The sequence below is a fragment of the Conger conger genome, chromosome 9 (assembly GCF_963514075.1).
Source record: "Conger conger chromosome 9, fConCon1.1, whole genome shotgun sequence".
Lineage (NCBI taxonomy): Eukaryota > Metazoa > Chordata > Actinopteri > Anguilliformes > Congridae > Conger > Conger conger.
In genome coordinates this window covers 45,152,938-45,177,341 of record NC_083768.1, presented here as the reverse complement: position 1 = coordinate 45,177,341, position 24,404 = coordinate 45,152,938, and the positions used below count along the sequence as shown (strand labels likewise).

Below are 24,404 nucleotides of genomic sequence, written 5' to 3'. Positions count from 1 at the left end.
AAGGTTTTCTATATTGGGTGAACAGTGTAGGAATTGTAGCTGTTTTCTATACATAGTCCACCCAATTTTAGGGAACCAAAAGTAATAGGACAAATTAACACAAACAAATCATGTTCAATATTTCATATAGCGATTAATTTATTTCAACTGTTTGTTTGCTGGAGTACAGAGCAAAAACAACACAAAAATGTGTCACTGTCCAAATATTTATGGACTGCACCATACACACACACGCATGTGTACACACATGCAAACATACGCACACATACAGAGACACACGCTCACAGTCCCCATGTGCACGCACACAAACACATATAAACACACTGTTGCACAAACCACACAAACCTGTGCATGCACACACAAACACATGACACATACTAATAAACACACAATTAGAAAAAGATTTTTTAGAAAAACAAAAACATTTACTTTCACTTGGACCAAATTCGCCAGAATATAAGACAAACATTCTTCAAACAATATTGTCAATTGTCATTTTGTAGAAAATTAATTTTACTAATTAAAATATAAGATAATAAGGATGTCAGAACCTTGATACAAAAGGCTAAACCTCACTCACGATGCTAAATTCCCATCTTTAGCATTCTGAAATATAAACTGGATATACTGTCTAAGGACCATCACATTCTGCCTATCTGTGACCACACACTGCACTCTACGATACTGCCCTGACACAATGCCCAGGATTCGAGAGAACCTACCAAGGCTATCAACACAAGAACAGGGTCCTATGCACAGCCATGCAAAAATAAATAAATAATAAAAAAAATTAAAAAAACAGTTCATTAATCAACTCTTGGGAAACCACATTAACCTGCAAAACCCAAAATCTGTTTATCCAATCAAAACATTGTTTATTTTATTTCATCCAATACAAGCAGAAACAGTGTTAGCAGGGCCTTTCTCCAGCTTGGGTCATTCAGCAGGACAATCCACCCACCCCCTGCCAGGTCATATAGTGACAAGGGCTGGGTCCAAAGTGGCACTAGGTAGGTAGAGAAAGAAGGACTTTCCTTGGAAAGGGATGCACACAAACAACTTCCAGTTCAGCTAATTTCACATCATTTAACAGTGAGAAGGAACTGAGAACCAGTGAGATAAAGGTATGGACAATAGAGGAGTGGAGGTTATGTCTCTGACTGCCATTCTGATTGTCTTATATTCTGGATCAGCTGTTCACCTGAGGTTCAGATTAGCTGACTGTGCACATTGTACTGATACCACACAGAGGGCTACTGCTAGGTCTGTTTGGTTGATTTAACTGGCTTTAGGAAGGGATACAGAAAGAACCAGAACAATGGGGTGAATAAAGCCTTTAAGGCCTTAAAGACAAGCTGAAACGGAAGTTAGAACAGCATTATCTTACGTGATATGTGAAAAGGATATTGATTTGAGGTGATTTGATCAACACACTGGTACACAATGATGTAAAATCTTGTTTTCCTGGAAATCGATGGAAATAAACTTTGGTCTGAGAATACACAATGTTTAAAATTTTAGATATTTTTTGGAATATACTGTGTACTTTAAGCCGTGTTCATATGGTTATGAAGAATTTACTAAATTGAGGAAAAGTGAATTTTGATTTCAGCTTGTCTTTAAGAATGAAGGTCTTCTATTGTGTTTTAATGGATTGATGATCATATAGAGGAGAATCTTTCATAATCTTTCAACTTCCTTTGTTCTGTGCTTGAGCACTACCCTAAAATTCAAAAGCATTTCATCACACCACAGTGTAAATTAGTCAACCACAGGGTTTGCCTACAATACATATATTTTTCATGTATTCTGAAGGAATATAACCATATGGGAGTAAACAATGAACTTTAAACAATTTCAGGGGCATATTATTACATTACATGATGCTCTTATCCAGAGCGATGTACAACAAAGTGCATAACCAGGGACAAGTACACTGAAAACCCAAGATATCAGTACAGTATTTAATTGCTGGCAAGCCAGCTAAAAGATTGGAAGCCATATAGCTGTACGATATAAAACCTAGAGCTTTGTGCTTGAAATTTGTTTGTTATAAATAAGTTCATTAGCCATCTAATCAGTTATCTTCACTGTAGAGGTATATGATGTATTTACCAACATGAACATTTTCTGGGCCCCAAGTATCATAACTAGGATCAATCTTCAGCTATCTTGTCATTCATGAATCTGCCCAAATTTCAATGACTTGTGCCTTGTGTGAATATGCTAATATAACAAGCCAGGGAGGTCAAGACTAACAGATGATGAGGACAAGGGAGGTCACACATAATTGAGAGAATTGACAGACTGTTCCAGCAGAGGGCAAGGGTGAAAACAAGTATCCTGAGACTGGCAGATGTGTGTGCTTGTATATGTCTATACCAGCCAATCACAATTAAGCTTCAGGCACATCAGACTGCAAACTGGAACCCGTCTAGAGTCATCTGCCCAGCCTTGTGGTCGAAACCACTCCGGTCATGCCATTGGTCTCAGCCAGGAACCCAGCCCTGGGCATTAGCAGAAGGAGCAGTAAGTCCCCCTAGGCCCAGCCCACGCCCTTGAGGCAGGGACGGGTGAACAGCAACGGCCATCTCATGAGAGCTCACAGAATCGTTTAAGAAGAACGGCTCAGTGCCACAGTCCAAGTTGCCATGCAGGAAGTCAAGGCTAGAGTCAGTGGTCAACTCCTTGTAAGAATGGCTTGGGTAATGGTAGGTGTGGTAGCCATAGTAACCCGTGCTTTGCGAGTGGAAATAGTGTTCCTGTTGCTGCTGGTGGACATTGTACGGTTGATAAAGTTGGCCAGGGGACTGTGCAGGAGAGGCGGGCGGGAGGTTGTAGATCTTCGAGGGGGAGCTATAGGGAGCATGGGCTTTTAGGCTGCAGTAGGACTGCAGAAGCCCGGTGTTAAGCCTTGGGGAGAGAGCTTGCTGCTGGTGGCGACCGCGGTCATGACTGAGGTCATGGTCATGGCCGAGGTTGTGACCGTGACTGGGGTTGTGGTCGTTGTGGTGACTACGATTCTGACTGTGATCACGGATAGGGTTGCAGCCAAGGTTAAGGTTATGGTTGGGATTATGGTTATGGTTGTGATGATGGTTAGGGTCATGCCTGGAGTCTTCACTGTGGGACAGGGTGCACAGGGGGTGGAAGGGCCCGTTCTGCCCCAGCCGCGGGTCTTTGGCGAAGTCCTGTGGGCCGCTAACGAGCAGGTTCTGCAGAGCACTGCTCCCTGAGTAGCCCCTAATGGGGCCGTGGACATGGCCGGGACTTTCCGGAATGGTCTGGAGAGGCAGGTGGTGCCGGCGCATGGCCTCCCCTGACTGGCTGTAGGTGGAGCTGCAGTGCAGCCTCTCGGAAGCTGGACTAAATGAGAATTCGGAGACCCGGTGATGGGGCGGCGGGAGGGGTTGCGGGGGCTGGGGGTAACCCTCATCCAGGCTGATGGTTCCTGTGAGGTCAGCCAGGTGGGGCAGGTCCAGGGCAGGAGGGTTTGCAGTGGGGGAGGCCGGGTGGTGGCGGGGTGAAACCGGGCGGGACAGGCCGTCCTCCTCGGTCTCCTCCTTCTCCCCCTCGGCCGTTATGGGGGAAAGGTGACCACCGAGACCGGAGGAGTCGGAGGACCCGGTGTGGGAGCGGAGGTCCCCCCAAGAGTCGAATCCCTTCCCCCCGCATCCGATCCCACCCAGCATCCCGGGGCTGTTCTGCTCAGGTGACCTCTGCGGCCCCGCCGCTCCCCCGCCCCTCTTCCCGCCTCCCCGGCCCTTGCTCTTCCACCACTTGGTGCCGTCGTCGACGGAGACAGCCCGCCTGCGGAGCGACTTGCCCATCTTCCCGCCCCCCGGGTTCAGCATCCACCAGGAGCTCTTCCCCGTGCCCTCGTTCTGCACGCGCATGAAGCGCGAGTGCAACGACAGGTTGTGCCGGATGGAGTTCTGCAGAGAGAGAGAGAGACAGAGAGAGAGTCCAAAAGAGTCCAGTTTGGTGAGAGAAGTAGGAAAAGGAAAGATAGTGGCAGAGACAAAGAGAGAGGGAGAGTGAAAGAAAGGCAAGAGTAAGAGTGAAAAAAAGAGGAAAAAAGGGGTGGGTGTAAGAGAGGTGGTTAGAAAGGGCATTAGCCCACCTCGCGGTGCACACAACCAACGTAGATGAGTCACAGTGATATGCATAAACTCGCTGAGTCATACTACAGTGGGAGGGACTTCACTTTCAAACCATGAAATTATCACAGAAAGTGAGCAAATGAATCCTCTCCAGCTACAGGGTCAAAGACACAGATATTGATTGCAGAGCAGACCTCTTAAACATTAGACCTTGAAAGTGAGCCAGAAACTACAGTATCAAACAGCGTCATTTGGCAGCCATTAGAGATACCCAGACAAAGCAAGCAAGCCTTGACAAAGTAGAGGGACAGAGAGAAAGGATGAAGAAGGAGAGAATGGGGAAGAGTGTAAAGTATAAAAATGACATTTACTGCATAAGCCAGATTTTTTCCTGCAGTATTTACAAATGCTGAGGGAATACAAATACAGCCCAAAGAAATAAAGCGTATACAAACCCTTGAACAAAACTGTATGGGTGGAATAATTTAAACAACTACTCAGCCTTTTGAAATGGAATCATTTAACAATCTGTTTCAATATATCTATTGTGTTGTAGGTTTTAAATTGCCATTTTTCGCCATCAATCTACACAGTGACCTCAATTGTGAAATGGAAGAAGCAACCCCCAGGACTCTTCCAAGAGTTAGTCGTCTGGTCAAACTGAGTAACCAGGCAAGAAAGGCCTTGGTCATGGAGGTAACCAAGAACCCAACGGTCGCTCTAACAGAGCTTCGGAAGTCCTCTGCAGAGATGGGAGAACCTGCCGGAAGGACGACCATCTTAGCAGCATCCCATCAATCAAGCTGTTATGGTAGAGTGGCTAGACGGAAGCCACTCTTGTGTAAAAGGCATATGACAGCCCACTTGGAGTTTGCCAGCATTGAAAGGACTCTGCAAGCATGAGGGGGAAAAAATTTCTGGTCTGATGAGACAAAAATATAACTCTTTCAGAATCAAAGAGAACTGCCTATCACCTTGCTAATACCACCCGTATGGTGAAGCATGGTGGTGGCAGCATCATGCTGTAGGAGTGCTTCTCAGTGGCAGGGACAGGGAGACTAGTCAGAATTGGGGGAAGGGTGAATGCAGCCAAATACGTAGAGTTCCTTGAAGAAAATCAGCTCCAGAATGGACGAGTCCTTAGACTGGGGCGACAGTTCACCTTTCAGTACGACAATGACCTGAAGCATACAGCCAAGACAACGCTGCAGTGGCTTCAGGAAGTGTCTCTGACTGTCCTTAAGTGGCCCAGCCAAAGCTCAGACTTAAACCCCATAGAACATCTGTGGGGTGACATGAAGATGGCTGTTCAAAGACGCTTCTCATCCAATGTGACGGAGCTTGAATAAACTGCCAAAATCCAGGTGCATAGCTTGTAGAGACTTACCCAAGAAGACTATGTAAACTATAAGCTGTATAGTTTCTGAAGCCACTGTATTTGTGAAATAAGTGTAAAATTCTGTTTGTCAGTAAGAACTGAATTGCTTCCATCCCAAAATAACCAGATACAGCTGATCCCATCCCATCATCCTAGAAAAAACAGCTAAAGCATCATCCATGAACTACAGAAGGTTGTACTCTAATTATGAACCATGTATTTATAGTTTAAAGTGTTTCCAATATACAAATATAAAGACAAATTGGACACCATTAATAAGATTTTTGTGTAATCTTGTATGAAGGTCATTTAGAGTATTGTTAATGTTTGAATATTAATCTTATTTTAGAAGAATTACTGGCGTTCTTACAAATCACTGCACTACACACTAACCTAAATACCTTAAAGAATAGTCCATAGTCTCACGCCAGAGCAATGGCTGCAGCAGATCCCAACTACGGGACTACTGTCAGAACTGGGCCCTGGCTGTAAAATCTAAAAACACACGTTTTTTGACCCACCACAAAAATAACAATTTCTGGAAAGTGGACACCAGTTCATTCAAGGCAACAGTGCCCTAAGGTATTACCTTAATCACACACACACATACGCCCACGCACACACTCCTTGCTCTGTCAGCCTGGTACAGTGGACCACTCATTACCACCATGCCAAGCTACCGGTTGCTAAGGAGACCTGTGGGAGAGGGAGGGTTCCTGTTGCCATGGCAGCAAATCTGCTTCCTGATTATTGTGCCTTCTCTGGTTACCTGACTAATGCAGAGACTCAAAGAGAAAGAGACTGAGGTTGGGGATATGAGTATAGCTGATCTCTGAAGAGTAAACAGAGAATTGAAGCATTGCGTGTACATGCAATAAAAGTAAAATAAAAAATAAAAAAAGACAACAGGGAAGGTCAACGTAGGAAAAAGAGAAAATAAAAAAGGACTTTCCTCATTATCCCTTTACCTGGCACCAGAGTGCTGGGGCAGATTGCCTAGAGTCTGCCCATCCTTATAAATCACACCGTGATTTCACAGTGAAACTGGAAAAATAAGCAGTCTTTAGACCTCTTTTATTATCACTTAAGTAAAATGCCACAGCTTTTATAGAATAGTCCCAAGGCCAAGCACCACAAAATGGGATTCTAGAACTGAAGATGTGCCTTATATCTGAGTGGGTGTAAAGGGCTTGCAGCAGCCAATGGGGAGAGCAGGCATTCAAACTGACAGGCCTTCATTCTCAACAAAGGTGTTTTAATACCTTGAGAATCTGACAGCGTGCAAATCCCCACCACAAATACAAAAATCTGTCATGAGGAAGGGGACCAATGGGGTGAAAAGACAGAAACTGACAGGAGGCTACACGGTAGCATGTAAATGAGAAAAACTGACTTACAGATAAGAAAGAGATGATAGCAAAGCTCAGTGATAGAGAGAGAGTGAGAGAAGCAAAGAGAGACAAGCAGAGAAAGACAGAGACGGAAAGATTGAGAGAGGCACCATCTCCATTATCTGTAATGTTAGTTGTTTTTGTTTTTACCATCTGTCCTTATTAGTGTTTATCATTTAACTTGTAGATTGCCTGTAGGTTTGGCTAAGGTTATTTATTTGTTTATTTATTATTTTCTCCAATGTACTGTATTAATCGTGTCTTATATGTCATTGTTAATTGTTGAGTTTTTAATTGCTTCAGCAATATTGTTATATGCAGTCATGCCAATAGAGCATTATTGAATTGAACTGAGTGAGAGAGACAGGAAGTGAGTTAGAGACAGGGGGAGAGAGGGAGTGAGAGAGAGAGAGTTCATTTGAGGCGATCCATCAGCATAGAATCATCGCTCATGTGGGGGGAATATTAAATGCATGACCTTGCATCCTGACCTGTTCTCCATCCACCTGAGTAACAAACTCACTCACAGCTGCCATCACTCCACTGAGAACACGCTGTGCTACTGCTGAAAATATACTACAGTATCTGTGACAGCAAATCTAAAATACTACTACTACTACAACCACCACTACCTCTACTACTAATAATAATCCCAGGCACTTACATTTGAGTCACAGTTGAAAAACATGGCTTTCCACGCAGGTTGTCGTTATGTTTAGACGAGGGCCATGTTACCCGTTTACCCTGATAAGACCAAACCAGCCCACGATAAGCCGATACATTTTCTCCCGTGTGTCAGGCACTGCCAGGCCACACTTCTTTCTCTCCTGGGCTGGTCGGCAAACGTTCAGGCCCAGAGGGAAACGCAACCGCCCTGCGCTGATGCAACACAGTGCGGACAGATCAAACCACGTTACAGGTGACATAACGGATATATCCGAGCTGCCGCATTATAAATCACAACGCCCCACTTAGACAGATCATTCATCTCTTTTTGCCCCAGGTACACTATCAACGGGGGGAAAAAACAACCTGCCACAAAGAACTGATTAAAACCACAAGCGCCTCCATTTGTCCCTGTCGTTCACCGGGAAAAAATCCTTGCCTCCAGAGTGGATAATATTTCATTGGGATATCACGACCACACAAGTGTCTGCTGAGGTCTTGAAAAATAATATCGCGTATTAAAAACTGACACGTCTGTCACCCCGCCACACACGTGCGGTTCTGAAACTTGCGGAGTGGGTTCTTTGCGGAGCGAGAACTGCACTGTCATGTGTCTCAAAAGCATCAAGCGCATGGTAATTGGGATGGATGGTGGCCATTTAAAAACAGTGGATGCAGGAGGTAGAGAGAGAGAGAGAAGAGGGGGTGCAGAGGGAGAGAGTGCCTGGTGAAGCTCCAGGACTAATGAAGAAAAGAAAGATGGTGGTGCTTAATTTTTATCCTCCCAGATTTATAACAACAGCCTGTCCATCAGCATTTAGAGGAGGAGAGGAGTGCATTTCATCTGCATGGGGATGGAATTAATCGCGCTGTTGCAGTTACAGCAGGGATAATCAGCGCAGGTTTTGAAGGCTCTGGTAGGCTGTGCTCTTGTGAAGTAGAGGCAGAATAAAGGAAGGGTGGGAACTGTGACATCAGCAGCTAATTGTGCGGGCTCAGTCAGGGTGCAGTGGGCTTGTGGTTCAGTGGCTGTGCTGCTTGGCTGCAGCTGCTCTAAGAGAAGTCTGCCTGCAATTAAAGTGAACTGAGAAATCTGCTCTGCCTTGGTAATTAGCCGTGTTTGAATTATTAACTATTTATTCCCCCTGGATCGAGAGTACTGCTCTCAGCGCGGGTACATGCATGCGTGCACACACACACACGCGCACGTACGCACACCGCACACACTCACACACACACAGGCACCTGCACACACACGCATGCACTCACAGATGCACACACACACATACACACTCACATGCTCTTGCAGAAACACACACACATACACGCAAGCACACATACACGCAAGCACACACTCACACGCGCACTTGCACACACATACACACGCATGTGCTCACAGATGCACGTACACAGATACACACTCACATGCACATGCAGAAAGATGCACACACACATGCACGCAAGCACACACTCAAGTGCACATATGCATGCACGCGCTCACAGACACATGCACACGCACACACACAGGCACAAACAAAACACAGACACACACACACAGAGAAGCTGAAATCCACAGGCCCACTGGCTCACTCACTTGCATGGACACACTAACACACTGGCCTTGATGCACCGGCACTGTTGCATCATAAGGCTGATACAAAGACAACCAGGCAGTAAGAGTTTCGTGCCACTGTCTCTCCACAGCCGATATCAGATAAAAACACTTTATCAAGCCATCAGAGGGCCGAAAAAACTTTACATTAACCGCACTGCTGAGAGAGCCATCAAAAGGATGGCCAAGACAACTGTCTGTGTAATGACCTAAGCACAGTAAGTCATCGTGGATAAGGTATCATGTAAGTTCATGTAGTCTAATTCTAGTGTATCAGTGCACTGAAAGGAGTGTACCAGAGTGCCAGGTTCAGAATGCCAGTGTATCAATGTCAGCGAACTAGTGTGTGAGCGAGTCAGTGCATCTGTGTGAATGTATTGTATTCGTGTGTCAGTGTGCCAGAGGATCAATGTCAGTGGACTAGTATATCAGATTCACCACATCAGTATAGCCATGCACTAGAATCAGTGTGCCAGTGTATGTCACTGATGTGCTGTATTAGTAATATCCATGTTAGAGGTCTATCCCCAATGTTAGAGGTCTATACCGAGTGTGTGTTCGCTTATCATCAAAAAAAGATCACAGGCTATCTTACCATATCATACTTTTGCAATTAATATTAAAAAGCCATTTGCTTCCAAGGACAGTGCAATGAATGAGGAATATGAGTATCTATGACAAACCGGCTAGGGCAGCAAACTGACGGCGCTTTACTTATGTGCCACTGAAGTAATATACATTCAAGCATATGTGTTCAATATGTGTACATTCTCAATCCATTGCTCGTGTTTTTTTAATTGTATTTTGATAACAAACATGCACGTTACCTTCCACCCAGCCGAACTGTTGCTGTCCCCTTTATCCTTGAAGTAAGGTACACAGCGCACCATCCAGTCGTAGATTTGTGACAGGGTGAGTCTTCTATCAGGTGTGCTTTCGATGGCACGCGTGATAAGATCCGCGTAAGACTGGTTTCCCCATGCGTTCCGTCGTGAGGACTTGGCTTTGCGCAACTGTACGTCGATCACTGTAGCCCTGGGTAGGTTTGAAAGAGTAGACGGACTGGGAGCCAGAGCAACAGCCGAATGCTTCAACTCCGTCGGCACGCCGCCGCTCCATTCGACTCTGCAAGCTGGAACATCTTCCGTCTCCTCCTTTATAGAAGACAAGTGGAGACCGGGGTACCCCTCTTCGACTCCAATAAAATCTTCTGGGCATGGCAGCGGCCAAGTACAGGAGCGTGGCCGGCTCTGGGGTGCGAAGTCCGGATCGATTTCAACCTGCTGCTCGCGCTGCTCATTACCGCGTCCGCGCTCCATCATCAGCATCTGACCTGAATTGCAAGACTTACTTGGTAAAAAATGACCATTACAAATTAATTCAAAAGCGGTCTGAGGATTGTTTTTGAGTCAATTTAAGAGCAACAATAACCTTCATACAAGAAAGGGAATAACACATCATATGCGCAGTTCTGTAGCCTATTACGCGTCTGCAGTACCACAAGTGAACATGTAATGACACAGCGACAATAATGTAGCCTACAGTTGTACACCCCTTTTAGTGTAGCCTAATTGTGCGAGGAAAATGAGAAAATCTGCCCATGTACTCGCCTACCAAGTGATTCCATATCCCGGCGTGCCGTGCATCACCATGTCTTTTTGAAGCATTGAGCATTTCCTCTTCAATCATACCGCAAGCAGCAACAGATGACTGCTTTGACAGCAGTCCAACAGTGATCGTTTGCAGATGTATGTTCGCCGAAATAGGAAATCAGAAGATTTCAAAGATCGCCGTCTTGTCTGCAGATTTGTCACCGGCGACGCAAGCAAGTGCCATCACGAGCACTCTCGGTAGTGCGTGGTGCCCCCACAGCGAGGACAACTACCCTCTTAAAAATCAGGTCGCATGAATCTTTAATGAAGCGCCAGAATTCCAGACGAAATCAGACGAACGGCTCCGACAGCTCTTTGTTGTTTATGAGCTACCCAGATATACATTTCTCCAGTCTATATTTAGTAAATCCAGAGCCTATTGTGCAGGATTCTTTCTTAATTTATTCTCTCAGGGTAGTGAGCTGTAGGCTACACGTGGATGAAGCATGGATGCATTTCATAAAACCTGTTAGGTAATCGATGAACTGGTCAAAAAGTCAACCCCGATTGGCATAATAGATAAATACGACTATAACTTGATATAAACGTTTAACTGTAGCATACATTATAAACTACGTCAAAACGTGCGCAGAAGCAAGAAATACGTAAGACTATTGGTTGATTTATGTATAGATCTATCATTTAAACGTTGCAAAGTGGGGGGATTTAGGCTGAAAACCACAAAACCGAGCGAATTGCGTATGTTGTGCACATAATGCATGCGGCCAATTTTATGTGCCCATTAGATTAAAATGTTTAGGCATCTCTTGACTCTCTGAAACTCCTTTGTTCTATTCCGGCGTAAATAATTAAAGCTATTCGTTGCAAATAGCTGCCATTTCTGTCATGATAGTATTACGATACTTCTCATTTTACAGTTCCATTCTCCATAATACCAGGCATTCTTTCGTCCGGAAAGGTCCCCTACAACCTGTTGCAGTTACAGTGCAGGTCATGGTGGGTGTGCGCACTGTGCGGAAGTTCCTTAGGGGCAACTTCTTTTCTGGAGAATGGATTGATTATGTTCAACTGTGAATTTTTGATCTCCAAAAAAAATAAAATAATTGCTGGGAGACTTAGATATCCGTCTGATTTGCATATCTTTGGACCTTGGATGAACTGCTGCAGGCATCCAGGAGAGCTATTGAAATCAATCATTTAATAGCATACGTGTAAAACCGAATACATTCCACAGCATATTCTTGGGCATAGCAGATATCTTCAAATGTATGGTCACCGCCCGGCACTTAAAGGCGGAGACGCCTCTATTATGTTCTTCCCAATTTCGTGGACCGTTCCCCCTGGTGACTTCCCCATATATTATTGACAGCTGGCTGTCCTTCGAAGCAAAATGTGAAAAGACATTAGGTTCGGGGGGAGCAGAATATATGATTAAAAAGGCATGGGCCTGTGGTTTGGAAAGCAGACGTAGTGCTGTTGCAACCAGAAAGCAGTCTGACTCGCATTCTGAGGAATGAATAACAGCGAAGACTTTTGCTTCCGTTGAAGGAGCTCAATATTTCAGTCTAGTAAAACAGAACTAGAGTGATTGCAGCCTCTAAAATGAGGGCATAAATCTTCAACGTTTACAGACAGGAGATGAATGCCAAACAGCCGGTCGCACGCGCACGCGATTGCGCTTCGCCAGCACGTCACGGTCTCGCCACTGTTGTGAAAACCAAGTAGGCGCAGGGGCTAGCCGCAAAGCCGCCGTTTCATGAAGGAGAGGAACTGGCTCGGTGAGGCAGGTAGGTTGGCCCAAGAGTATAGAGGCCACACCTTAGAGAACAGGTGCTCACCACGCCCGTGTCACAACCACTGCAGCCCAAGGTAGCTACTTTCCTACCCTCAGTGACGACTGGAAGGCAGCTGCTGCAAAACTACAAACAGCAGGTACGCCCGCGGGTTCAGCTCAGCCAACCACAGATCATGTGTGCATACAGTACTGTGCAGAAGTCTTTGGCACCCTAGACTTTATTATATAAATGTTTATTTTTGTGAGTGTTAGTATAAAAGAACACATTTGAGATTTCCAAATATTCATTTTCTGAAAGATTTAATTTTACAGAGACATAATTGTATTTAATTTTAAAAATTTACATATTACTGTAAGCAATTGACTACTTTTTACATCAAAACTTGATCAAGGCTGTCTGTGATCAGAAACAAGGAGCCAACCAGAACTGTGGCAAGTTCTCCAACATGCTTGGAACAACCTCCCTGCTGATTGTTTTATAGAACTGCAGGACAGCATTGGCCATCTCAGAGAAGTGATGCAGTTTTAATGGCGAGGTGTGGTCACAAAAAATATTGATTTGATTCAGTTTTGAACTATTCTGCCAAATTACTAAAATGTAATGTAAAATGTATAGTATGTTTATTTAGGACCTTTCATTGAATTATTTTGAAATAATCTGTACAGAATGTTATACAGGTGCCCAAGACATCATTGCAGTCTACGTGGGCAGCTATGTTACTGAACTAGCTAGTCTGCTAAACTGTCGCTATAAGTTCACTCGATCTAAAAGCCTTCCAGTTGTCACTGAGGGAAGGAAAGCACCTTGTCCTTGGGCATCACTGCATGTCTTACTCACCTCCGGGAGGACCCGTTCCACAGCAACAACAGACACAACAACACAGTGCAGTGGCTTAGAAGTTAAAAGCCCAGCTGAGACATTGCTAGGTGTACTCTATTTGTAAGATGTTTCAATTGAGTAAATACAGCTGCACGAAAGGATTTTATGTAACATTGAGTGTCCAGGACTCGAGCATCAGCAAAATGTTTAAATATAAATAAGAATTCTCAGTTCTACCAGTGTCAGTGCAAGTTGCAAATTGCAATTACTGTATGTCTATAACCATTACAAATACTGCAATAATACAATAACTGCAAACTGAAGGTTTGTATGAAAATAACCCATGTTACCGGAGGTGAAAAATGGCACACAATCCCATACCCAAGCATCCATTTCTTTTTCACTTGCTCCAGCTTTCTGTACAGGGCTAGTGACCAACGGGAATGGGGCGGAATCAATGAGGAAATTGTGCACCTGGGGAGACAACAAAGCAGGTAGCCTGCATCCATGAAAACGTGAGCGTGTCACAGTGCATCGCCCCAGAACAGAAAAGCCCCTCAAAAGAACACCAGCGAAACGCATCCAGAGCTTGCCAAGTGTGGTCAACACAAGAACGCCTTTTGCAGCCAATTTATGTCAATCCGCATGAAACGGGCCAGCGAGGGGATCACTAATGCTCCCGCGCTTCTCAGTTCGGTGTCAGCGTTGGGTGCGTTCGGTGGTGCGGGTCCGGCTGGCGAAAGAGAGACGGAGAAGATGCCAGGGCTGAGACAGCTGAGGCGATACAAAGAAAAAGCACTGATGCAGATCTCTTCTGTAATTACTACACCGCCACAGCAACCACACTGGGAAGATCTGTGGGTCATCCAAAATGGTCGAAACTGCATTTCACACATTCAGCCTTTCTCAAGGAACTCACAAAAGTACATGACTGGGACTCGCAAGGTTGGTGGTTCAATCCCTGGTGTAACCACAATAAGATCTGCACATCTGTTGGGCCCTTGAGCAAGGCCCTTAGCCCCACAGGGATTGTCTCCTGCTTAGACTAATCAACTGTAAATAGCTTTGGATAAAGGCGTCAGCTAAATAATATAATAAGATAATATATAATATAATAAGACTTGCCACCCACTAATCAACTAATGCCACTTTGGAGAAACAAAAGGGATTTTCTTAGTGTTTCATCCAAGTTCAAGACAAAGCTCAGCCTCGCACAGCTTCAGACTTTTGGCAGAATGCTACAAGATAGCATGACTGCTACATAGCACCGCCAAGATCGCTAGGGTGACCTCTAGTGGGCAACAAGCAATACTGGCAACAATATGCACAAAAAACTATACTGCACAAAATATCAGGGAATGGCCAATGAGTCTCACAATTTATTATAAAAGCTAACCAAATTCACAGAGTAAGAACAATTTTGACCACGCCAATCAATACTGAAAAAGTATCAACTACATGGAGTGCATAACATCCACGTGTGTGTAAAATCAAGTATTCAAAGGGTAAGAACCTTTGAGGTTGGTCATCCATCTTGGGTCATTGAAAGGAAACAATAGTGTGAATGTGATCCTGGCAGCCATTACGGACAATAAAGACCGTCCCGATATGTTGGTAGTGAGCGCACCGGTTTTCCAACAGTGTTGTAATGGCAGATGCTTCGGACGCACCCATATCCTCAGAAGGCAAGACCAAGGGATCATCTTCAACTCACGCTAAAGCATTTCATCCCTTTGAATTACACCTTTGAACAGTAAGACCAGCAATATGCTGTTCTGTATCAAGGCCTGCCATTTCATGAACTTTAGCGATGACAACTCAAGATAGTATACATTTTGTTTATATTACAGAAAGCATTCGGAATCTTAAGGGTCATCTTCATGGAAAAATGGAATGGTAAGGGAGAGTGGTCAAATTCCGCGTTGCTTTCAGTAAGCAACTCATGAATAAATTAAAGTCCCAATAAAAAAAAATAAGTTAACACAACAGTACACATAGCAGTAGTATCAAGCTCAGTACAAACAGCTGAACTTTATTCACAGTGGTTAAAAACCTTGCAATGATCCACTACAAAAGCAGACCTGCAAGAACACAGAAATCGCACACTTCGATAAACTGCCTTATTCAAAACATTCCTATTTTGAAAAGCTTATAAAGTGGAAGGGGCTAGGTCACTCATGACAGACACAGACCACACCCCTCCATTAGCTTAATGTGGGTTAAAGTCAGGTAAGCAGTCCGGGGACATCTTACAGTCAGAAACTAAGTTACAGATAAGGTGAAATCCTGTAAAAATAATAAATAACAAAATATTAACAGCCAAGACAAACAGAAAAGCTACACACCCTGTGTCCACTCCAGTTTAGACTCCCAACAGCTGGGCACGTGAAAATCATTACATTTTAACTGTGCAGGCAGTGAGCCACTGATTTACATTGGCTGATATCATATTTAGAGCATTTATATTATATTTATTTAGCACATGTCAAAGTCTTTTTATTAAAATAGAACCTACCAGGAGGGCAGGTGTGTTCTCGTATGTACTTATTATAATTCCTTATAATTCTATCCAAATACACGGAATTAATTGGTCCAATCTGGTAAGGAGCTGAATACAATTTGCTAGCTCAAACAACTGAATTTCTTGAGAACGGGGCTACAAGTACATACTTAAAATCTTGTATATCAAAAACAAACAAACAAACAAACAAAAACAAAAACAAAATGAACAGGGACTGGAGTGAAAACAGTTACACAGCTTCTCCAAGTGCCTGTGTCCCTTAAAATTATTAGATTAAGGAAATTTCATTTCAGATTGCCCTCTAATGGAAGACAACCATTAACACATGTTAAAAAACATTTTTCTTTGAGCCAAACAAACAATACGTTTGATTCTAGGTGGCCATCTAGTGGGGAAACAACCGACACAACACAACAGGCATTGTGTCTGCCAAATTGTGAATTCTCATATTTTGCAAGACGTGTTGCACATTTTTGTGTTCAACGCTGTTTAAGGCTGTGAACACAGATCGTTGAGGAAACATTCTATGATAGTATAACTGTTTCACTCAAGGAAAACCTTTGAACACACAAAACACATAGCCACCAACAGCATGTGAAGATATTGAACAACACAAAAGTGTGTGTAACAGGTCGAGATCATTTTCCAGTTCAAGAATTCTCTAAATGGCTGTGGTCGTAAGGCTTTGCTGTGCACCCCCGACGGTCAAATAACATGCAGACAATTTATCCCTTTAAGTTGTAAAATCACAAATAGGCAATTACAGTGTTATTAACGGAACATTCTAATGCTGATGTATCACTCATAACCAGTAACTGAAAGCAATGAAAACCAACAACAAACAATTCCAAAAAGGCTACACTTCGAAGGGTTAAATGTGAGAAAATTCAGTGAAAATTGCCTTTTGGTCCCAGGTTGGATAAAGCACAGAAAACTGGAACCTCCGCCAGCATCACTTTTCCTGCACTGACCCCATCTTTTATTTTATACAAGACAACATGTAGTCAACAGCGACCGCCTTTTCAGAAAACCACTTTGTGGATTCAGAAAACTCACATCTTCACCACAAACACATTTGTGCTTACGCAAGCATCGAAACAAATGCCTCCTGTACCCCCTCGTAGCGCGCATTCGTTCTTAAGGTGATGTCACTTCCGATTTGAAACGGCCTAGGTTATAAAATATAAATATAAATATAAAAACACCATCTATCTCTCAAACAAATAGGGGCAGCCTGTAGCCTAGTGATTAAGGTACATGACTGGGACCTGGAAGGTTGGTGGTCTAAGCACCGCACAGTTACTGGGCCCTTAACCCTGCATTGCTCCAGGGGTGATTGTCCCCCACTCAACTGTTAGTCACTTTGGATAAAAGTGTCTGCTAAATAAATGATTATTTATTAATTACTATGAATTATAAACATAGCTGCCCCTTCCAAAGCAGCTTGATTTCAGAGAGTACCAACAATTCTCTCTGCTGTCAGTGAGGAGCCCCAGGTCTGTGGGGAGGGATCTCCAGAACACCCCAACCGAAGGACAGGGCATCATCTGCCCTCAAATAAACAGCAGTGCTACAGAACAGGCTTCCTTCAATAAATCAGTCTGTGCAAACTTCAACAAACAAACATCCTACAATTACCAGGTTCAGCTAGAAAACATCCAGGGCTGTTAAGTGTCAGATCCTGTGCTTTTTTTAAAGTCTTGTGTATTCCTTTCATCCATGGGGCTGTGTGAGACTGGTCAGAGAAACGGGAAAATGGTGAAAGATTCAGCCGTCGACGCAGAGCAGACTAACCAGGCTTGTGCATAAAAGCAGGGCTCCATTCAGCGCACCCATCCCACATGCCGGACCTCAGCCCGCCAGGTCCCGGGGCGAAAAATCTGAAACAGGCCCTACTGCTCATGCTCACCCCAAACAGCAGGACCCTAGTGCCCCCGATCAATAGGGGCTACAAGGAGACTCACACAAACGAACAAACAAACAAACAGACAAACAAAAACTAACAACAGTTGTTTGTCCACGACTATACCATGTCTTTCCGAATCCGCGTGCCTAGTGTCAGAAAAACAGCCACACCCCCGTGCAGTCTGGGCAGCTAAATGAGCAGGGAGGGGGTGGGCTTTTTGCCTGGCCACGCCTCCTTGGCGTACTTCTTCTTGCGAGGTTCGTTGAGGGCCTCGTTGGGGGCGTAGGGTCCGGGCGCGGGGGCGGGCGTGAGGGTGACAGGGGGCTGGGTGGAGGTGGGGGTCAGGTCCACCTCCGGGGCGGGGTTGGGGAAGGGCAGGGGCAGCGAGCCCAGGATGGCTGCTCCTCCCTGGGCCGCGGAGGGGTGGGAGCCGGCCTCCTGGCTGGTGGGGGGCAGGTCTCCGTAAAGGCCACCCCCGAAGGAAATGTTCTGTGTCCGCCGGGCCGCCGCGTCCTCCAGACTGAGAGTGCCGTGAACCTCCACCTTCTTCTTCTGTGGAAAGGAGGGAGGTGGAGCGGTGATATTTGACTACAGTTTCAGTGCACACAGTTTCAGCCTGGCTCTGCTTACTACACAATTTTTTAAAACACGTTCTGGGGTGTTCTCTAACCAATCAGATCAAGACAGTGAATGTTAGTTAACGTTAGCCAACATATACAAACTTTTTGCTGAACATCAGCTAATGTTAGCTAACAGTTTGAAAAGGTAATGCGTGGCAAACAACATTGCTGCTGACAGGGAAAACGCAGAGAGGAAAATGGGCAATTATTTGGCTGTTAGAATACACTCTAGAATATTTTTGAGAGGGCAGCAGAAGACACTTTTCTACCATTTCTTTCTACCAAAATTATATTTCAGAACTGTTTAATAGTATGGACTAAAATGTTTCACTATACTTACAGTGGGAGCAATAATTATTTGATTCCTTGCTGATTTTGTAGGTTTGCCCACTTACAAAGAATGGAACTGGGTAGAATTTTAATCATAGGTACATTTTAACATTGAGAGGCAGAATATCACAAAATAATCCACAATAACAACATCATATACATTTTAGAAATTTTATATCATATTTTCACATGAAATAAGTATTTGATCCATAGAACAATAGGACTTAATACTTGGTGGAGAAACGTTTGTTGTAGTTTTTCACCAGGTTGGCACAGATCTTGGGAGGGATTTTGGTTCACTCCTCTTTGCAGATCCTCTCCAAATCCTTAAGGTTCCGAGGCTGTCGCTTGGCAACTTGAAGTTTCACCTCCCTCCACAGATTTTCGATGAGATTTAGGTCTGGAGACTGGCTAGGCCACTCCAGGACCTTAATATGCTTCTTTTTGAGCCACTCCTTTGTTGCCTTGGCCGTATGTTTTGGGTCATTGGCATGTTGGAAGACCCATCCACGACCCATTTTCAGTGCTCTCACTGAGGGAAGGAGTTTGTCGCCCAAAATTTCCTGGTACATGGCCCCATTCATCCTCCCCTCGATACAGTGAAGTCGTCCTGTCCCCTTAGCTGAGAAACACCCCCAAAGCATAAGGTTTCCACCTCCATGCTTCACAGTGGGGATGGTGTTCTTTGGGTTGTACTCAGCATTTCTCTTCCTCCAAACACGGCGAGTCGAGATGATGCCAAATAGCTCTATTTTGGCATCTCATCTGACCACATCACCTTCTCCCAAGCCTCCTCTGGTTCATCCAGGTGTTCTTTGGAAAACTTCAGACGGGCCTGTACATTTGCCTTCTTCAGCAGAGGAACCTTGCACGCAGCAGGATTTTAATCCTTCACGGTGTAGTGTGTTACTGATGGTTCTCTTCGTGACTGTGGTCCCAACTGCCTTCAGGTCATTAACAAGCTCCTCCTGTGTAGTACTGGGCTGATCCCTGACCTTTCTCATGATCATTGATATCCAACGAGGCGAGATCTTGCATGGAGCCCCAGACCGAGGGAGATTGGCGGTGACTTTGTGTTTCTTCCATTTTCTAATAATTGCTCCAAAAAGTTGGCGGCACCACCGCTCAGCACAATCACAGAACATAGGCAGGCCCTGAACAGTTGTTAACTTCTCAGCAAGCTGCTTGCTTATTTTCTTGTAGCCCATCCCAGCGTTGTGCAGGTCTACAATTTTGCCCTGATGTCCTTAGACAGTTCCTTTGTCTTGGCCATGGTGGAAACGTTGGAATCTGATTGTGTGGACAGGTGTCTTTTATACAGCTACATAATGATGTAACGAGTTGACACAGGTGTTTTGGGTAATGAGTTGAGATTTGGAGTGTTTCTTAATGGAAAACTAACCGGTCTGTGGGAGCCAGAATTATTGCTGATTGGTAGGGGATCAAATACTTATTTCATGCAAAAATACGATAATAAATTAATAAAATTTATATGATGTTGTTATTGTGGATTATTTTGTGACATTCTGTCTCTCAATGTTAAAATGTACCTATGATTAAAATTCTACACAGTTCCATTCTTTGTAAGTGGGAAAACCTTCAAAATCAGCAAGGGATCAAATAATTATTGCTCCCACTGTACATTATAACTTATATCAGCACTTTTCTTTATCTACTTCGCCTCAACTGATGTCAATCAGCCCCATGCGAGATTAAAACAGTCCCGTAATTACATTCATTAACAAAAAAGTTGGCGGCACCACCGCTCAGCACAATCACAATCACAGGCAGGCCCTGAACATCCAGAACATGGTTTACCTTCATGGGAACAACTGCTGTCTGAACCATGTTCCTGAAGCGGCCTACAGACGGATCCACATCCTCTGCAGGGAAACAAGATGAACACAATGTCATGGACTTACATGCATAACCTGTTGAGAACAGCAACTATGTCCCCAGTAGTTTGAGACCCCGTTTCGTAGGTCTGCTGTCCTCCTGAGGGTGGTATATTTGTGTGTGTGTGTGTGTGTGTGTGTGTGTGAGTGTGTGTGTGTGTGTGTGTGTGTGTGTACGTGTGTACTGCAGTACCCGGGTTGATAATCTCCTCCTCATCGCTGAAGCTGACTCGTGAGCTCCTCCTCTTGCGTTTGGGCCTCTGGATGTCCAGGTTTCCCTCCTCGATGGTCAGGGTGGAGATGCGCTTGTTGTGCGCCGTGTTGAACTCTGTCAGGTTCTGTCAGACACGTGGAAGAGCTGACTTGGGATTCTCTTTCTTTCTGTCACACACAGACAGACACACAGAGCCACACCCACACCCACACCCACACCCACACACACACACACACACACACACACACACACACACACACACACACCTCCAGCTCCGTCTCCTCCTCAGGCAGTCCCAGCAGGCCTTTGAGCTCCTCGTCGTCCCCGGCCTTGCTGTCGCCGGCGGCGGCGCTGGGCTGGCTCTGGGGCTTCTCTCGCAGGGTGTACACCCGCGTGGACGCCCCGAACGACATGGTGGAGTCGATAGGCACCTGCTGCGGCTTGTGAGGCTCCAGCCGAATGCGCCCCAGGAAGGTGCCATGAGCTGGGCCAGGAGGAGGAGGGAGGAGGGGTGTCAGAGTCAAACCCCAGAAAATGTCCCCTTTTCTGACACGACAGCTCTCCAAAGCACACCTCATTCAGCACCTGGAGATCTCACTGAGCTGCTGTAGCATTGGTAGCCCAGTGGCTAATGTACATGACTGGGACCCAGAAGGTTGTTGGCTTAATCCCAAGTGTAGCCACAATAAGATCCGCACAGCTGTAGGGCCCTTGAGCAAGGGCAAGGAAAATTATCACCTGCTTAGTCTAATCAACTGTATGTCACTTTGGATAAAAAGCATCAGGGAAATAACAAATTAGTATTCTAAAACCTATAGGACAGTAAATCTGCAGGGCAGGCCTAATTTACACTGGGAGCAAGGTGGATCTATGCTTCTGTGTTAGTAACACAAGTTTTCAGCGGATTAGCAGTGTCACTAGAAATGAGCGGTCACCCCTGTACACCATACACAGACCCGGTATTTGCACCACCATTCTGAGGTGTTTACTGTGAGAGGTCCCTGTGTTGAGGCTGCACTCACTGCTGTTCAGGTCGATGAGGAACACCCTCTTCAGGTGCCTGTGGTACACGAGTGCGGCGTGGACGCGAGAGCAGGACTGGTGGTCTATCGTGAAGTCACAGGCGTCCGGATTCCTCCCAAACAGGTAGTACTTCTTCTCGTCTATGATCAGCTTCTGCGTGGGAAAAAAAAAACAAAAAACCTTTTTTAAGAAATGATGGAAAAAAACAGACAGCCGAGTGTCTTTTAAGTTTACGCGAACATTCTGATAAAACCATTCTTTAGTGTTAACCCGTTTCTGTCATCAGCTGTGATTTTACAGGGAAACTGTGCACGCTTTTTATTCTGGGATTCCAACTTCAATGCTGATCTCCTGAAACAGCCAGGCACTCATACTTCCCACTTAAAGCATGCGTATCTTTGCTGCCGTGGTTCCACATTCAGGGCAGCACCTCTCATGTTTGAAGACAAATCTGCTTTTGTTCTTATAACAGGCTGACACCATTTAAGGAGGGAAATGAATATGCAACATAAATATGCATTGTATACACAGGAGTGGGAGACAGCCACCAGGAAACCTGCAAATAAACCTGTGAACTATCTGCAGTTCTGTTTGGCTGCAAGACAAAATGGGCACATGATTGGGAACATGTTCTGACATGCTTATGGACAGATGGATAGCACAGGAGGCTAAACAGCCAGGAAGCAAATGTGTGCTTCAGAAGCCAGTCGCAGGGGGCCTTACCTCGACTAGCTTGTCTCCTTTCACTACGTCCAAATGCAGGCCTTGGGGTGGCTTGCCTGCCCTGAAAGAACACATCTTAGTGACAAAAACTGTAGGCGACTAAGACGAGGTGCACATCATGCTAAATATTGCAGCCAAGTATACAAGTCGTCTTCTTTAGTCAGTGGGTTTATAAGCAGAAACATTTTTGATGTGTACGCTACAACGGTTCACTAATAGGCCATTTAGACTACACGCTTGAAGGTCGCTTTTATAGCATCTTAGGTATCCTAGCTACTGTTTATGCAACTAGAGGGTCGTCTGTTTTCACCTCACGCCCACTTTCTGTTACAAGTGAGGCACAAAATGCTTACTATATTTGCCTATAACACGAACGGTGCACACGTATAAAATACTACGCAAATGTACTTTAAATGCCGTTGCAAGTCCCATACCCAGCAAATTGGCAAATAAGCTTGAAATGGCTTGTCATCAGAGCAAGCCCAAGGCAGAAATTGCTAGCGGCAGACGGCTGCAGAGTGAACACGTTTCCATAGACGAAATAAACTTTCCTTTCTCACGATTATTAAAGAAGCTCGAGAAATGTGTTTCTTATTCTCCATCTGTATAGTTGCATAGAGAAACAATGTTTTATTTTTGAGTGTCTTACCATGTTGGACAGTCAAAAAGAGGTGTGTTTGTGACAGGGTTCGCTGCCATCTTCCCTCATTCTAGTCGCGCATAGGATTCTGGGTAAGTGGCAGGCTTCAGTCGCCAAACATATGGGAATTGTAGTTTTCAAAAAGATAATGGAATTGATCAGAGAAAATTTCTCCCTGGGGGAGGGTCTCCGTAATAAACCACCCAGAAAGGCAGGAACCAAGGACATCAGCTCACTTAAGACTCACCTGGCCGAAAGCAGTTTTATCAATGGAAAAATAACATGAACTGACCGTGTGATTAATAAATTAGTTTTATAGTCTATACGAAAATACATGACACATTACAACAATGAATGCCTTCTAGCAAGTCATCACTGTTACAATGAATGGAAATAACCGACTACTTACCTGAAACAATTTATTTCCAAGCTATAAACTGTGTATATGAAAATAGATACTGTTACCAGTTACCCAACACAATTAAATAAAGAAATTCATATTTAGCCCACGGAAAGCATAGCTGTCAACTCTCACGCTTTCGGCGTGAGACACACGCATTTGCATGTGCGTGTGAAAACAGGCAAATGCGTGTATCTCACGCCGAAAGCGTGAGAGTTGGCAGCTATGCGAAAGTATATATTGTAGGCTTACAATAACATTCAACCCAGATTTCATAATGACATGCTGTAGAAATTCAGCCTTGTCAATGCATTACGGTAGGAAAAACACTTGATGCTTTTTCTACGAGTCGCATCTCATATTGCGCTAATGAGGTGACGGCACTGAGGGATTGACGCACAATATTCTCATGCCTCTGCTACAGTAAATGACGTCATCACAGTGAAGGCCAGTGCCCGGTTGCATAAAACACCTTAAGGGAAAAACTTACGGTGTTTAATGCAACCGGGCACAGCTCCTCACAAATGTCATCTTAAGTGTCTTCGGCATCCTCTGGTGTCCCGTAGCGTTACTCTAAACCAAGCTGGACCCTGGTCCTTAGAATGGGACCAGGTCAGTAATAAAGCTGTCGATCCATACCAGTCGGGTCGGCGCTGTCCTGTCATAAACTGCCGATGAGAACAGCCCTCCCTCTAATGTTATGTAGAAGTGGCAGGAACAGGAATTATATGTGCACATAAGAACGTAACGCAAT

The 24,404-nt window shown here is 44.7% G+C and overlaps 2 protein-coding genes across 2 annotated transcripts; both read right to left on the bottom strand.

The window, feature by feature from the left end:
* Positions 1 to 445: 445 nt before the first annotated feature.
* On the bottom strand, positions 446 to 10,984 carry LOC133137179 (forkhead box protein O3-like). Its single transcript, XM_061255271.1, has 3 exons — positions 10,765 to 10,984; positions 9,978 to 10,483; positions 446 to 3,935 (listed from the first exon to the last, which is right to left on the bottom strand). The coding sequence occupies exons 1-3, from the start codon at positions 10,775 to 10,777 to the stop codon at positions 2,490 to 2,492; spliced, it is 1,965 nt and encodes a 654-aa protein (XP_061111255.1). The 5' UTR covers positions 10,778 to 10,984; the 3' UTR covers positions 446 to 2,489.
* Positions 10,985 to 15,379: 4,395 nt separating this feature from the next.
* Positions 15,380 to 23,376, bottom strand: ppp1r8a (protein phosphatase 1, regulatory subunit 8a). Its single transcript, XM_061255721.1, has 7 exons — positions 23,260 to 23,376; positions 22,611 to 22,671; positions 21,887 to 22,040; positions 21,131 to 21,348; positions 20,844 to 20,988; positions 20,574 to 20,638; positions 15,380 to 18,357 (listed from the first exon to the last, which is right to left on the bottom strand). The coding sequence occupies exons 1-7, from the start codon at positions 23,307 to 23,309 to the stop codon at positions 17,995 to 17,997; spliced, it is 1,056 nt and encodes a 351-aa protein (XP_061111705.1). The 5' UTR covers positions 23,310 to 23,376; the 3' UTR covers positions 15,380 to 17,994.
* Positions 23,377 to 24,404: the final 1,028 nt, after the last annotated feature.